At 45.6% G+C, this 17,296-nt stretch overlaps 1 protein-coding gene across 1 annotated transcript in view; it reads left to right on the plus strand.

Moving 5' to 3' along the window:
- The window catches only part of LOC120036238 (voltage-dependent T-type calcium channel subunit alpha-1G-like), a gene marked incomplete at both ends in the record, with an annotated part of 47,062 nt that extends 32,012 nt beyond the window's left edge, over positions 1 to 15,050 (plus strand). The window contains 5 exons of the mRNA XM_038982718.1: positions 6,622 to 6,748; positions 7,495 to 7,620; positions 11,167 to 11,256; positions 14,599 to 14,812; positions 14,965 to 15,050. Coding sequence (XP_038838646.1) covers positions 6,622 to 6,748; positions 7,495 to 7,620; positions 11,167 to 11,256; positions 14,599 to 14,812; positions 14,965 to 15,050 — 643 coding nt within the window. The remainder of the gene's footprint in view (positions 1 to 6,621; positions 6,749 to 7,494; positions 7,621 to 11,166; positions 11,257 to 14,598; positions 14,813 to 14,964) is intronic.
- Between the last annotated feature and the right edge of the window lie 2,246 nt (positions 15,051 to 17,296).

A 17,296-nucleotide genomic window follows, 5' to 3' on the forward strand; every position in this document is an offset into this window, starting at 1 on the left:
GTCTGACTTGGGTGACTGGAGTCTTTGACAATTTTGTGGGGCTTATGAGGGTTAAGTGCCTTGCTCAAGGGCACATCGACAGATAATTCCCCTGGCCGGCTCAGGGATTCGAACAAGCAACATTTCAGTTACTGGCCCAAAGTTTTTGTTAGCACTTAAATGTTCCCTTTAAGTCACCTTACGTCACCTTTACGTCACCTTACGTCACCTTTACGTCACCTTACGTCACCTTTACGTCACCTTACGTCACCTTTAAGTCACCTTACGTCACCTTTACGTCACCTTACGTCACCTTTACGTCACCTTTACGTCACCTTTAAGTCACCTTACGTCACCTTTACGTCACCTTACGTCACCTTTAAGTCACCTTACGTCACCTTTACGTCACCTTACGTCACCTTTACGTCACCTTTACGTCACCTTTAAGTCACCTTACGTCACCTTTACGTCACCTTACGTCACCTTTAAGTCACCTTACGTCACCTTTAAGTCACCTTTAAGTCACCTTACGTCACCTTTAAGTCACCTTTAAGTCACCTTACGTCACCTTACGTCACCTTTAAGTCACCTTACGTCACCTTTACGTCACCTTACGTCACCTTTACGTCGCCTTATTTCAACTTAGCTCTACCACAAACCAGCTGCAGCCCCGAACCCCCCCTCCCATGTCACTACGAGGCTCAGAGGGAAGATAGACTGTTCCAAAATGCCAGGGTGGCGGGGGTCAGGAGTGTTAGCCATGTTGTTTATTGATGTATCCTCTCTGTCTCCCCTCCTGTCATCTGTGTGTTTGGGCTCATCTATCTCACCATGTAGATGATGTAATTATCTGGGTTCTATCCTCATACTCCCTCACCCCATAGATGATGTAATTACCTGGGTTCTATCCTCATACTCCCTCACCCCATAGATGATGTAATTACCTGGGTTCTATCCTCATACTCCCTCACCCCATAGATTATGTAATTACCTGGGTTCTATCCTCATACTCCCTCACCCCATAGATTATGTAATTACCTGGGTTCTATCCTCATACTCCCTCACCCTGTATATGATGTAATTACCTGGGTTCTATCCTCATACTCCCTCACCCCATAGATGATGTAATTATCTGGGTTCTATCCTCATACTCCCTCACCCCATAGATGATGTAATTACCTGGGTTCTATCCTCATACTCCCTCACCCCATAGATGATGTAATTACCTGGGTTCTATCCTCATACTCCCTCACCCCATAGATGATGTAATTACCTGGGTTCTATCCTCATACTCCCTCACCCCGTACATGATGTAATTACCTGGGTTCTATCCTCATACTCCCTCACCCCGTACATGATGTAATTACATGGGTTCTATCCTCATACTCCCTCACCCCATAGATGATGTAATTACCTGGGTTCTATCCTCATACTCCCTCACCATGTAGATGATGTAATTACCTGGGTTCTATCCTCATACTCCCTCACCATGTAGATGATGTAATTACCTGGGTTCTATCCTCATACTCCCTCACCCCATAGATTATGTAATTACCTGGATTCTATCCTCATACTCCCTCATCCTGTAGAATATGTAATTATCTGGGTTCTATCCTCATACTCCCTCCCAAGTAGATGATGTAATTACTTGGGTCCTCTCCTCATACTCCCTCACTCTGTAGATGATGTAGTTACCTGGGTTCTATCCTCATACTCCCTCACCCTGTATATGATGTAATTACCTGGGTTCTATCCTCATACTCCCTCACCTTGTAGATGATGTAATTACCTGGGTTTTATCCTCATACTCCCTCACCCTGTATATGATGTAATTACCTGGGTTCTATCCGCATACCCCCTCACCCTGTATATGATGTAATTACCTGGGTTCTATCCTCATACCCCCTCACCCTGTATATGATGTAATTACCTGGGTTCTATCATCATACTCCCTCATCCTGTAGATGATGTAATTACCTGGGTTCTATCCTCATACTCCCTCACCCTGTATATGATGTAATTACCTGGGTTCTATCCTCATACCCCTAACCCTGTAGGTCAGGGGAAGGCAACCTTGTTCCTGGAGTGTCGCAGGTACTGATGATTTTGTCCCAACTATGCAGCACACCTGACCAAATCAAATCAAACAATTCAAATCAAATGTTTTTGGTCACATACACACATTTAACTGATGTTATTGTTCCCATACACATATTTAACTGATGTTATTGGTCCCATACACATATTTAACTGATGTTATTGGTCCCATACACATATTTATCTGATGTTATTGGTCCCATACACATATTTAACTGATGTTATTGGTCCCATACACATATTTAACTGATGTTATTGGTCCCATACACATATTTAACTGATGTTATTGTTCCCATACACATATTTAACTGATGTTATTGTTCCCATACACATATTTAACTGATGTTATTGCGGGTGTAGTTAAATGCTGATCAGTTCAGTGATTGCCTAAATTCAACACACCTGTTCTTCCAGGATGGTTAAGTCATAGACGTGAAGTGCCAGCGGCAGTCCAGGACCAGGGTGTCCTAGCCCTGCCGTAGACGATGTAATTATCTGGAAAGTTCTATCCTCGTAACCCTCGCCCTGTGACAGCATGCCTCATTAATTAAAACAGCCTCCAAACATTATGGAGAAGCATCTCTCTTTTCTCTCCCTCTCTCCCTTTTCCCCTCTCTCTCTCTCCATGTATGAATATATATTATGGAAACTGCCTCATTCGGTGTATGTCCTTGCCATAAAATACTTGGCTCTCCCTAACAAGCACCTATCCTCCGTGAACTCGCTGACCTCTCGTGTTTCCTCCCTCTCTCTCGCGTTCGTGACTTTCTCGCTTTCTCTGAGATAATAATAATGATAATAATAATAATAATAGTCTATAATTTTTCAGATGATACATAGCTATACAGTATATACCACACAGGAAGAGAGGGAGAGAGAGACAGAGAGTGAGTTGTTTAGGTCAATTACAGAGCAGCCAGCCCAGATGGCGACGCCTGTGGCTCTCCCTCCCCCTCTTACCCTTCGTTTCTCCTTCCTCCCCTGCCCCTTCTTCACAAGGCATCAGTGACAGTCAATTGCCCTCTTCCCTCCAGTACCTCCTCACCTGACATCTCCTCACCTCTCTCTTTTCACTGTAGGTGGTGAATTACGTTTCTGGTCATCACAAATGTGTTACACAAGAAGAGATCAGTCTGTTCCTATCGCCCACCCGGTGCCCTTGGAGAGTACTGGATGACTTCCGTCTCTCCACGTCTGCCTTTTGATTCATTTTCTTCCACTCCTTTCCTCTTTTGACCTTTTCCAAGTCTCCTCCCACTCACAAGGCAGGCAGGGCGCTTGACCTCATCTTCACTAGAGGCTGTCCGCCTACTAATCTCATTGCAACCCCCTTCCAGGTCTCTGATCAATGCTTTCTTTCCCTTTCTCTCCCTCTCTTCCCAAACCTAGCCACTCAGATGGTCATGCGCCACCTGAATATTCGTTCTCTCTCTCCAACTGTTCTCTCCTCTTCTATCCTATCATCTCTACCTTGTGCTAATTCGTTCTCCCACCTGTCTCCTGTCCCCTTTCCTACAGGCCAGCTAAGCCCTCGCCTTCTTCTCTGTGGCTAAGTGACTCATTATGAGTTTACAGAACATGGCTGAGGGCAACTGAGTGAAAATGGAGGAAAACTAAACTTCCAGAGGACCTATCATCCTCTCTACCTTCTATTCCTCTGCTAAAGTCACTTTATATCACTCTAAATTTCAAACTCTTTGCCACCTTCTCTCACATTTACAGTTTAGTAATTTGTAGACGGTCTTATTCAGAGCAACTTACAGGAGCAATTAGCACATTGACCGATTTTTCACCGTGTCGGCCTGGGGATTCTGTTCAGCAACCTTTCGGTTACTGGCCCAACGCTCTTATTAATTTCTAGGCTATCTTAATCCTCCACCACTTTCAAAAGAAGTTTGACGATATCCACTCCTTGAGTCCACTGGTCCCACACACACAGAACTACACTACGCCTTGACCTATTTCTCCCCTCTCTCTCCAGATGAAATCCTTTGGCTAGTGATGTCCATCCGCCCGGGAACCTGCCCCTATTGAACCCACCCCCTCCTCCTTTCTCCAGACCATCTCTGGAGACCTTCTCCCATTTCTCACTTCACTCATCCACCCATCCCTGACAAATGGCTGCCTCCGCTTTGACTTCAAGATGGCCAAAGTCGCTCCCCTCCTCAAGAAACCAAGACTCGACCCCTCTGACGTCAACAACTACAGAACAGTATTCCATCTTTGTTTTCTTTCCAAAACACTTGAGCGTGCCCCTGACCTCTGACCTTGATCTCTGACCAACTCTCTCGTTATCTCTCTCAGAACCATCTTCTTGATCATAACAACTCTCCTCTGCATGACGGAGGCTCTCAGCCCTGCCAAAGCTGACACTCTCTCCGTTGTTCTCATCCTCCTATCCACTGCCTTTGACCACCGTGAACCATCAGATCCTCCTCTCCACCCTCTCAGGGCTGGGTGTCTCAGGCTCTGCACACTCTTGGATTGCATCTAGATCTGAGTCTGCAAAAGAAGGTTGATGTTTTTACACTGCTGCTATTCGCTGTTTAATATCTATGCATAGTCACTTTACCCCTACCTACATGTACAAATGACCTTGACTAACCTGTACCCCCACAGGTTGACTCGGTACCGGTAACCCCTGTATATAGCCTCATTATTTTATTGCGTAACTTTTTTATGTTTATTTAGTGAGAGTTTTCTTAAGTCTATTTTCTTAAAACTGCATTGTTGATTAAGGGCTTGTAAGTTAGCATTTCACGGTAAGGTCTACACCTGTTGTATTCAGGGGATGTGACAATTACGATTTGATTTGATGAGAGGATCTGAGTCTGCACCACATGTTCTCACTACTGGTGTCCCCAGGGTTCTAGGCCACCTCTTAATTCTCTATACACCAAGTCACCAACACATATCTCTGTGTTCATGGCAGATATCTCAGCTTGGATTTCTGCCCACCACTTCAAACTCAACCTTGACAAGACAAAGCTGCTCTTCTTCAACGCCGCTTCACACAGGAAGCAGAGCGGGTCCTTATCCGGGCTCTTGTCATCTCCCGTCCAGACTACTGTAACTCTCTGTTGGCTGAGCTCCCTGCTTGTGCCATTAAACCCCTGCAACTTATCCAGAATGCCATAGCCTGCCTGGTGTTCAACCTTCACTATGTCACCCCGCTCCTCTTCACCCTCCACTGGCTTCCATTCAAAGCTCATGTCCACTACAAGACCATAGTACTTGCCTATTGAGTTGCAAGGGGAACTGCGCCTCTCTACCGTCAGGCTAATGCTCAAACCCTACATTCCAACCCGAGGTCTCCATTCTGCCACCTCTGGTGTCTTGGCCGTCCTACGGAGGTCAGCTCCCACTCAGGCCAGTGACAGTTCTTCTTTTCTCAGATTTCCCCTGAAGCTAGGACAGCAGAGTTCCTGCCCATCTTCCAAAATCTTCTGAAACGACAATGATAAATAACCCCCCACGACTAATCATATTTTCACTAACACTGACTTTGCTTGTAGGTACCTTACTTGCTAGGATTTTGCTATGTGGTTGTTCTCACCCAGCTATAGATGAATGCATATATAATGTATATTTGCAAATATCAGTGTTATTGATCTAGTCTCAGTCAGCCCACGTCTCAGCCTTATCCCCATATCCTCCATATATCCTGTCTCAGTCCTTCTCTTAATGAGTTATTGACTTCCTCTCACTCCCTGCGCCTCACTCCCCGAATAAGAACTACAAACATAAGAACGACTGGACTGAAGACAAAGCTGAGCTCAGCATGCTAGATAGTTACAGATATATACTGTGAAAGGCTCAAAAACAAGTAGAGGCAGACAGAGGCAGACAGAGGCAGACAGAGGCAGACAGAGGCAGACAGAGGCAGACAGAGGCAGGCAGAGGCAGGCAGAGGCAGGCAGAGGCAGGCAGAGGCAGGCAGAGGCAGGCAGAGGCAGACAGACAGTATGGTGGAGAGACAGTGAAGAGAGAGAGGTGAGGTCAGGTGAGGTACTGGAGGGATGAGGGCAATTGACTGTCACTGATGCCCTGTGACAGGAAGGAGGGAGGGGTGAAGAATGAAATGGGGGAGGGAGGAAGGAGAAAGGAAGGGGAAGAGGGGGAGGGAGAGCCACATGCGTCTCCATCTGGGCTGGCTGCTCTGTAATTGACCTTAACAACTCTCTCTCTTTCTCTCGCTCTCTCTCTCTCTCTCTCCCTCTCTCTCTCTCTCTCCTGCACTCTTCCTCAGTCTCCCAGTCTAACATTGTGTTTCTCTCTCTCTCTCTCTCCTGCACTCTTCCTCAGTCTCCCCAGTCTAACATTGTGTTTCTCTCTCTCTCTCTCTCTCTCTCTCTCTCTCTCTCTCCTGCACTCTTCCTCAGTCTTCCCAGTCTAACATTGTGTTTCTCTCTCTCTCTCTCTCTCTCCTGCACTCTTCCTCAGTCTTCCCAGTCTAACATTGTGTTTCTCTCTCTCTCTCTCTCTCTCCTGCACTCTTCCTCAGTCTCCCGAGTCTCACGGTGTGTTTCTGTCTCTCTCATCCAGTGTGATCAGCAGGGCCCCAGGTCTGAAGCTGGTAGTGGAGACTCTGATGTCGTCTCTAAAGCCCATAGGGAACATTGTGGTCATCTGCTGCGCCTTCTTCATCATCTTTGGTATCCTGGGAGTACAGGTGAGATCGGAAACATTTTTGCAACCCATACAAAAAGGCCTAGCATGTTATACATTTTCCCAAAACAATATCAACCAATCCAATATCAGGGAAATGTTTCTTTCAAGTCAGTTTTCACACCTTAATACCTTTGGAATTAAGGGTTATTCTGGGCTCTTTCCACACACCCGTCTCTCCTCCTGACAGTGACAATGTTGGAACTGACAAGTGGCTAATATGCCATTACGCATAAGCACCCTCTTCTCCATTCACCCCCTGCCAGGGCTCTTAGGTCGTACATCAGCAGGAAATAGCTCTTCTAGGTGGTTTCCACGATATAACTAAGGTGTGAGGGCTCAACCCTGCTTGTCAAGTCGTAGAGATGGATAAGATGTGGTCGTTAGCCCGCTGGCCAATTCACACTTAATGTTCGGTGTGTCCTTGGAGTCACAAAAATATGTCACCTGTGTGTATGTGCTTGTGTGTGTCTGCGTGTGTGCATGAGTTACATGCTACCAATCACGAGAGGACATGCAAGGTCACTACGGAATCCTCTCATGGGATATGGCCTGAAGACCAATTGGAATTTACCATAAAGGTGGCATTAGTGTGACCACGGTGTGTGTGTGTGTGTGTGTGTGTGTGTGTGTGTGTGTGTGTGTGTGTGTGTGTGTGTGTGTGTGTGTGTGTGTGTGTGTGTGTGTGTGTGTGTGTGTGTGTGTGTGTGTGTGTGTGTGTGTGTGTGTGTGTGTGTTTTCTCTCTGCAGCTCTTCAAGGGGAAGTTCTTTGCGTGTCAGGGAGAGGACGTGAGAAACGTCACTAACAAGTCAGACTGCATGATGGCCAACTACAAGTGGGTCAGACAGCAGTACAACTTTGACAACCTGGCACAGGTACCATTCACAACCAGACACAGGTACCATTCACAACACGACCAGACACAGGTACCATTCACAACACGACCAGACACAGGTACCATTCACAACACGACCAGACACAGGTACCATTCACAACACGACCAGACACAGGTACCATTCACAACACAACCAGACACAGGTACCATTCACAACACAACCAGACACAGGTACCATTCACAACACGACCAGACACAGGTACCATTCACAACACGACCAGACACAGGTACCATTCACAACACAACCAGACACAGGTACCATTCACAACACAACCAGACACAGGTACCATTCACAACACAACCAGACACAGGTACCATTCACAACACAACCAGACACAAGTACCATTCACAACACAACCAGACACAGGTACCATTCACAACACGACCAGACACAGGTACCATTCACAACACGACCAGACACAGGTACCATTCACAACACGACCAGACACAGGTACCATTCACAACACAACCAGACACAGGTACCATTCACAACACAACCAGACACAGGTACCATTCACAACACAACCAGACACAGGTACCATTCTCAACACAACCGGACACAGGTACCATTCACAACACGACCAGACACAGGTACCATTCACAACACAACCAGACACAGGTACCATTCACAACACAACCAGACACAGGTACCATTCACAACCAGACACAGGTACCATTCACAACCAGACACAGGTACCATTCACAACCAGACACAGGTACCATTCACAACCAGACACAGGTACCATTCCCAACACGACCAGACACAGGTACCATTCACAACACGACCAGACACAGGTACCATTCACAACACAACCAGACACAGGTACCATTCACAACACGACCAGACACAGGTACCATTCACAACACGACCAGACACAGGTACCATTCACAACACAACCAGACACAGGTACCATTCACAACACGACCAGACACAGGTACCATTCACAACCAGACACAGGTACCATTCACAACACGACCAGACACAGGTACCATTCACAACCAGACACAGGTACCATTCACAACCAGACACAGGTACCATTCCCAACACGACCAGACACAGGTACCATTCACAACACAACCAGACACAGGTACCATTCTCAACACAACCAGACACAGGTACCATTCCCAACACGACCAGACACAGGTACCATTCCCAACACGACCAGACACAGGTACCATTCACAACACGACCAGACACAGGTACCATTCACAACACGACCAGACACAGGTACCATTCACAACCAGACACAGGTACCATTCACAACACAACCAGACACAGGTACCATTCTCAACACAACCAGACACAGGTACCATTCTCAACACAACCAGACACAGGTACCATTCACAACACGACCAGACACAGGTACCATTCACAATACAACCAGACACAGGTACCATTCACGACCAGACACAGGTACCATTCACAACACAACCAGACACAGGTACCATTCACAACCAGACACAGGTACCAGTCACAACACGACCAGACACAGGTACCATTCACAACCAGACACAGGTACCAGTCACAACACGACCAGACACAGGTACCATTCTCAACACAACCAGACACAGGTACCATTCCCAACACGACCAGACACAGGTACCATTCACAACCAGACACAGGTACCATTCACAACACGACCAGACACAGGTACCATTCACAACACAACCAGACACAGGTACCATTCACAACACAACCAGACACAGGTACCATTCACAACCAGACACAGGTACCATTCACAACACGACCAGACACAGGTACCGTTCACAACACGACCAGACACAGGTACCATTCACAACCAGACACAGGTACCATTCACAACCAGACACAGGTACCATTCACAACACGACCAGACACAGGTACCATTCACAACACAACCAGACACAGGTACCATTCACAACCAGACACAGGTACCATTCACAACCAGACACAGGTACCATTCACAACACGACCAGACACAGGTACCATTCACAACCAGACACAGGTACCATTCACAACCAGACACAGGTACCATTCACAACACAACCAGACACAGGTACCATTCACAACACAACCAGACACAGGTACCATTCACAACACGACCAGACACAGGTACCATTCCCAACACAACCAGACACAGGTACCATTCACAACACAACCAGACACAGGTACCCTTCACAACCAGACACAGGTACCATTCACAACACGACCAGACACAAGTACCATTCACAACACGACCAGACACAGGTACCATTCACAACCAGACACAGGTACCATTCACAACCAGACACAGGTACCATTCCCAACACGACCAGACACAGGTACCATTCACAACACACCCAGACACAGGTACCATTCCCAACACGACCAGACACAGGTACCATTCACAACACGACCAGACACAGGTACCATTCCCAACACAACCAGACACAGGTACCATTCACAACACGACCAGACACAAGTACCATTCACAACACGACCAGACACAGGTACCATTCACAACACGACCAGACACAGGTACCATTCACAACACGACCAGACACAGGTACCATTCACAACACGACCAGACACAGGTACCATTCACAACACGACCAGACACAGGTACCATTCACAACACGACCAGACACAGGTACCATTCACAACACGACCAGACACAAGTACCATTCACAACACGACCAGACACAGGTACCATTCACAACACAACCAGACACAGGTACCATTCACAACACGACCAGACACAAGTACCATTCACAACACGACCAGACACAAGTACCATTCACAACACGACCAGACACAAGTACCATTCACAACACGACCAGACACAGGTACCATTCACAACACAACCAGACACAGGTACCATTCACAACCAGACACAGGTACCATTCACAACCAGACACAGGTACCATTCACAACACGACCAGACACAGGTACCATTCACAACACAACCAGACACAGGTACCATTCACAACCAGACACAGGTACCATTCACAACCAGACACAGGTACCATTCACAACACAACCAGACACAGGTACCATTCACAACACGACCAGACACAGGTACCATTCACAACCAGACACAGGTACCATTCACAACCAGACACAGGTACCATTCACAACACAACCAGACACAGGTACCATTCACAACCAGACACAGGTACCATTCACAACCAGACACAGGTACCATTCACAACCAGACACAGGTACCATTCACAACACGACCAGACACAGGTACCATTCTCAACACAACCAGACACAGGTACCATTCACAACACAACCAGAGGGTTGTATCTCCACTACTTTCTTTCTAAACTGCCCTAGTGGAAACCTTGTTTGTGACTGATGCTTGTGATGGTATCACAACCTATTGTAGGTAGCATAGCGGTTAGGAGCGTTGGGCCAGTAACTGAAATGTTTGAATCCCGAGCCGACAAATGTGACAATGTGCGCTTGAGCAATGCACTTAACCCTAATTGCTCCTGTAAGTCACTCTGGATACGAGTGTCTGCTAAATGAGGTAAATGTATGAAGTTCTCCCTCTCTCGCCAGGCTCTGATGTCTCTGTTCGTGCTGGCCTCTAAGGATGGTTGGGTTGATATCATGTATGATGGATTAGATGCAGTGGGAGTCGACCAACAGGTATACAACAGACACACACACACACGCGATACAATTTATATACACAGGTTCAAAGAAACCATCTAACTGATCCTTGCAGAAGGTAAGACATTCCTGAGATAAGAAAGTGCTACATCTTTCTTAAAGGGGGAATGTAGTAAAAAATGTGATCTTCCATTTTTTATTTGATGAAATTCCACACTAGGAGATCGAAATAACACTGAAATTGTGAAAATTATGAAAATAACTTTTTGTTTAAAACCTCTCTGGGATATGCTAGCATCCCACCTCGCCACCAGCCAGTGAAATTGCAGGGCGCCAAATTCAAACAACAGAACTCTCATAATTAAAATTCCTCAAACATACAAGTATTACACACCATTTTAAAGATAAACTTCTTGTTAATCCAGTCACAGTGTCTGATTACAACGGCGAAAGCACACCTTGCGATTATGTTAGGTCAGAGCCTAGTCACAGAAAACCATACAGCCATTTTCCAAAGAAGGAGAGGTGTCACAAAAGACAGAAATAGCGTTAAAATGAATCACTAACCTTTGATGATCTTCACCGGATGGCACTCCCAGGACGCCATGTTAGACAATAAATGTGTGTTTTGTTCGATAATGTTCATCTCTATGTCCAAAAACCTCATTTGAAATTGGTGCGTTATGTTCAGAAATGCATTGTCTCAAACAAACATCCGGTGAAAGTGCAGAGAGCCACATCAAATTACAGAAATACTCATCATAAACATTGATAAACGATACAAGTGTTAAACATACGAATAAAGATAAGCTGTGTCAGATTTGAAAAAAACTTTACGGTAAAAGCACACCATGCAATTATGTTAGGTCAGTGCCTAGCCACAGACAAACATACAGCCATTTTTCAACCAAGCAGAGGTGTCACAAAACTCAGAAATAGCATTATAAATATTCACTTACCTTTGATGATCTTCATCGGAATGCACTCCCAGGAATCCCAGTTCCACAATAAATGTTTGTCTTGTTCGATAAAGTCCATAATTTAGGTCCAAATACCTCCTTTTTGTTCACGTGTTTAGTCCAGTAATCCAAATGCACGATGCGCAGGCACTAGGTCCAGATGAAAAGTCAAAAAAGTTCCATTAACGTTTGTAGAAACATGTCAAACGATGTATAGAATCAATCTTGGGGATGTTTTTTATCATAAATCTTCAATAATATTCCAACCGGACAATTCCTTTGTCTTTAGAAAGGAAAAGGAACGCAGCTAGCTCTCACGGGCGCACGCCTGACTGAGCTCATGGCATTCTGCCAGACCCCTTAGTCAAACAGCTCTTATTCGCCCCCCTTCACAGTAGAAGCCTGAAACAAGGTTCTAAAGACTGTTGAAATCTAGTGGAAGCCTTAGTTAATGCAATCGGACCAAATTTTACACTGTATATTGGATAGGCAAAGACTTGAAAACCTACAAACCTCAGATTTTCCACTTCCAGGTTGGATTTTTTCTCAGGTTTTTGCCTGACATATGGGTTCTGTTATACTCACAGACATCATTCAAACAGTTTTATAAACTTCAGAGTATTTTCTATCCAAATATACTAATTATATGCATATTCTAGCTTCTGGGCCTGAGAAGCAGGCAGTTTACTCTGGTCACCCTATTCATCCAAACTACTCAATACTGCCTCCCAGTCCCAAAGAAGTTTTAAAAGCTGTTTGAAAAAAATTCCTGGAATTTCAGCCTGTTCATGTGGAATGGGCGTTTTGACCGACAGAATAATACACCAATGACTGTTCATCTCTGTAAGGGGTGGGCTCTAGACCATCCTATCAGCCAATCAGATCTGTGTATGTAAATATCTTCAAATTTGTTTCCTAACCCCCACACTATCAGACTTATGCAAAGGAGGCCCAAGGAAATGAATGATAAAACATTTTATTTTTGGAGGTATTTTTATTAAATAAACACACCTAGTGATGAATTAGACGGTAATGATTTAAAAATAATAAGTTCTACATTTGCCCTCAAAACAAGCCGATGTTTGTTTCATTAATTCCTATGCTAATAAACTGTAGCATCAACACACACTGACTTAACTCATCATGATCACACCCAAGTCCCCTTTCTCCTTGTGCTCTCAAACATGTCAAATTAAATCAAATGTTATTTGTCACATACATGTTTAGCAGATGTTATTGTGGGTGTAGTGAAATGCTGCTCTAACTGTGCAGTAATATCTAACGGTAATATCCAACAATTTCACAACAATACACACAAATATAAGTATAGTAATGGATTTAAGAATATATAAATATATGGATGAGCAATGTCAGAGCGGCATAGAATAAGATACAGTAGAATAGAATACAGTATATACATATGACATGAGTAATGGAAAATATGTAAACAGAATATGTACAGAAAGCCACACGCACACTCACACACTTCAGGACTTTATGGGGAGTAAAAATGGATTCCCACTCAACATCCTATTTTCCATAACACCTAACCCTAACCTTAACTCCAAACCCTAACCCCAAAACGTTAACCCTAACCCTAACTTAAGCATAAAATAGCTTGTTTACAAATTCAGGACATGAAAAAAGTCCTGACTTTTTATTTTCTATTCTGGTGACTTGTCAGGACATTGTGGTCCTGATAACGTGGGAAAATATATACACACACACGCACACGCACACACACATACACGCGCACGCACACGCACACGCACACGCACACACACACACACACACACACACACACACACACACATACACGCACAAATACACATGCACACACACACACAAACACACACACATATACACATATACACACGCACACATACACATACACACTCTGTTCCCTAGCGATACAGTAGCAGCTGTAGAACAAAGGCTGGGTTGGCCAGAGGCAGAGGAGTCTTGATTTTTATGTCAGCATTTCTGTCTGTGCTTTAGGAACTTGTCATTGATCTTCTCTAAGCTGCTTACTGTCCAACATCCAACACTCATCTTGCTTCTCCCACATGCCCTGTGCAGCCCACGGCGCTGGGTCTATTTATACATATAGCTTTACTGATATACTGTTTTGTATTAAAAACGAAACTGAATTATTCATGCAGGGATTTATGCATTCCTATCTATAATTTAAAGTGTTGACTGGAGCAGATAGGTAGGTGTGTGACGGTGTCCTGGCATCTGGTAGTGTGTTCTTCTCTAGGTGGATAGAGACACACACAGTCACACACACACACACAGACACACACACACACACACACAGGCACACACGTGTACACACACACACACACACACACACACACACAGCGTTTTCAGTTAGAACGGCACCACAGTGCTCGTTAACGTGTGTCTCCTCCTCCAGCCGCAGCTGAACCACAACCCCTGGATGCTCCTCTACTTCATCTCCTTCCTGCTCATCGTCAGCTTCTTCGTGCTCAACATGTTCGTGGGCGTGGTGGTGGAGAACTTCCACAAGTGTCGTCGCAGCCAGGAGGCCGAGGAGGCCAAGCGCAGGGAGGAGAAGAGACTGAAACGGATGGAGAAAAAGAGACGGAGTAAGGAGAAGGAGATGGCTGGTCGGTAGTCTTTCCACATCTTTCTGAGTCCTGCTTGTTTTGGTTTGATTCAGTTTGATTTGACCAAAGCCAAGCGATTGAGGGAACGCGCTAGACCTGAAGTCGCTGCTATTTCTACTGTAGTCTTTTTTCTTTCTATTTTCTCCCTGCAGTCTCCCCGCTAGTTGTCCTCTCGTTGCCTGGTGGTCAGTGGTCACCCATTCTGGTCCTGGAGAGCTACTTTGGTTCCAGCCCACCAGTAACTATTAAACCTGGATAAGTGTTAGTGCTGGGCTGGAGCAAAAACCCACACACACGAGTCTCTCTCCAGGACCAGAGTTGGTGCGCTGGTCTAGTAGAATAGACACCCCGCCCCCTTTTCCTGCCTGGCCTATCGTAGACAGCATACTTATGACCGCCCCCTTGGAGCATGCCCAGTGAGTACTAGTGGGCGGGACTTGCATGATGTGGTACTTCCAGAGATAGAGGGAAAGGGGTGGAGTGAGGGGAAGGTAACGCCCCCTTCTATATACCAACTCCTTTCCTGCGTGTAGTTGTAGTACAGCCGGAGGGGTAGGTAGAACTACAAACCAAACTAGGAAGTAGCTAGATGCTGATCTAGGGTCTGATCTAATGTCTTCCTCCATATAGTAAGGGTTAGGGTTATACGATGGTCAGCTGATCCTAGATCTGTCCCCACCGTCCATCCAGCTGTACAGGAACGGGTTACCAGACGCCCGATGTCGCCTCTCTCTATAGTGTTTCCACTGCCTTCGAAACCCAAACATTGGACATGAGAAAGAGTGGTTATTTCAGAAGCCGTATTGGCTTTAGGGATACTTTTGGTGGATAAATGTAAGATCATTTTGAGATTTTGTAATCAAATGATTTGATTGATGGTAGATGACAGTGGGAACGCTTTCGTTCAACTCTTGAGAAATACAGATGGATATGGAGCTTCTCTTGGAGATGTGGTCACCATTAACCAGTCACTCACACACATTCAGTCACTCAGACACACTCAGTCACTCACACCCTCTCACACACATTCAGTCACTCAGACCCTCTCACACACATTCAGTCACTCACACCCTCTAACACACATTCAGTCACTCACACCCTCTAACACACATTCAGTCACTCACACAGAACGAACACACATTCAGACACTCACACTCTCTCACACACATTCAGTCACTCACAACCTCTCACACACATTCAGACACTCACACCCTCTAACACACATTCAGACACTCACACCCTCTAACACACATTCAGTCACTCACACTCTCTCACACACATTCAGTCACTCACACCCTCTCACACACATTCAGTCACTCACACCCTCTAACACACATTCAGTCACTCACACTCTCTCACACACATTCAGTCACTCACACCCTCTCACACACATTAAGACACTCACACCCTCTAACACACATTCAGTCACTCACACATTCAGTCACTCACACATTCAGTCACTCACACTCTCTCACACACATTCAGACACTCACACCCTCTAACACACATTCAGTCACTCACACATTCAGTCACTCACACTCTCTCACACACATTCAGTCACTCACACCCTCTCACACACATTCAGACACTCACACTCTCTCACACACATTCAGTCACTCACATCCTCTCACACACATTCAGACGCTCACACTCTCTCACACACATTCAGTCACTCAGACCCTCTCACACACATTCAGTCACTCACACAGAACGAACACACATTCAGTCACTCACACAGAACGAACACACATTCAGTCACTCACACTCTCTCACACACATTCAGTCACTCACACCCTCTAACACACATTCAGTCACTCACACTCTCTCACACACATTCAGTCACTCACACCCTCTCACACACATTCAGACGCTCACACCCTCTCACACACATTCAGTCACTCACACCCTCTCACACACATTCAGACACTCACATCCTCTCACACACATTCAGTCACTCACACCCTCTAACACACATTCAGTCACTCACACTCTCTCACACACATTCAGTCACTCACACCCTCTCACACACATTCAGTCACTCACACAGAACGAACACACATTCAGTCACTCACACAGAACGAACACACATTCAGTCACTCACACAGAACGAACACACATTCAGTCACTCACACCCTCTCACACACATTCAGACACTCACATCCTCTCACACACATTCAGTCACTCACACAGAACGAACACACATTCAGTCACTCACACAGAACGAACACACATTCAGTCACTCACACAGAACGAACACACATTCAGTCACTCACACTCTCTCACACACATTCAGTCACTCACATCCTCTCACACACATTTAGACGCTCACACCCTCTCACACACATTCAGTCACTCACACCCTCTAACACACATTCCGTCACTTACATCCTCTCACACACATTCAGTCACTCACACAGAACGAACACACATTCAGTCACTCACACCCTCTAACACACATTCAGTCACTCACACCCTCTAACACAC

The sequence above is a fragment of the Salvelinus namaycush genome, unplaced genomic scaffold (genome assembly GCF_016432855.1).
Source record: "Salvelinus namaycush isolate Seneca unplaced genomic scaffold, SaNama_1.0 Scaffold1260, whole genome shotgun sequence".
Lineage (NCBI taxonomy): Eukaryota > Metazoa > Chordata > Actinopteri > Salmoniformes > Salmonidae > Salvelinus > Salvelinus namaycush.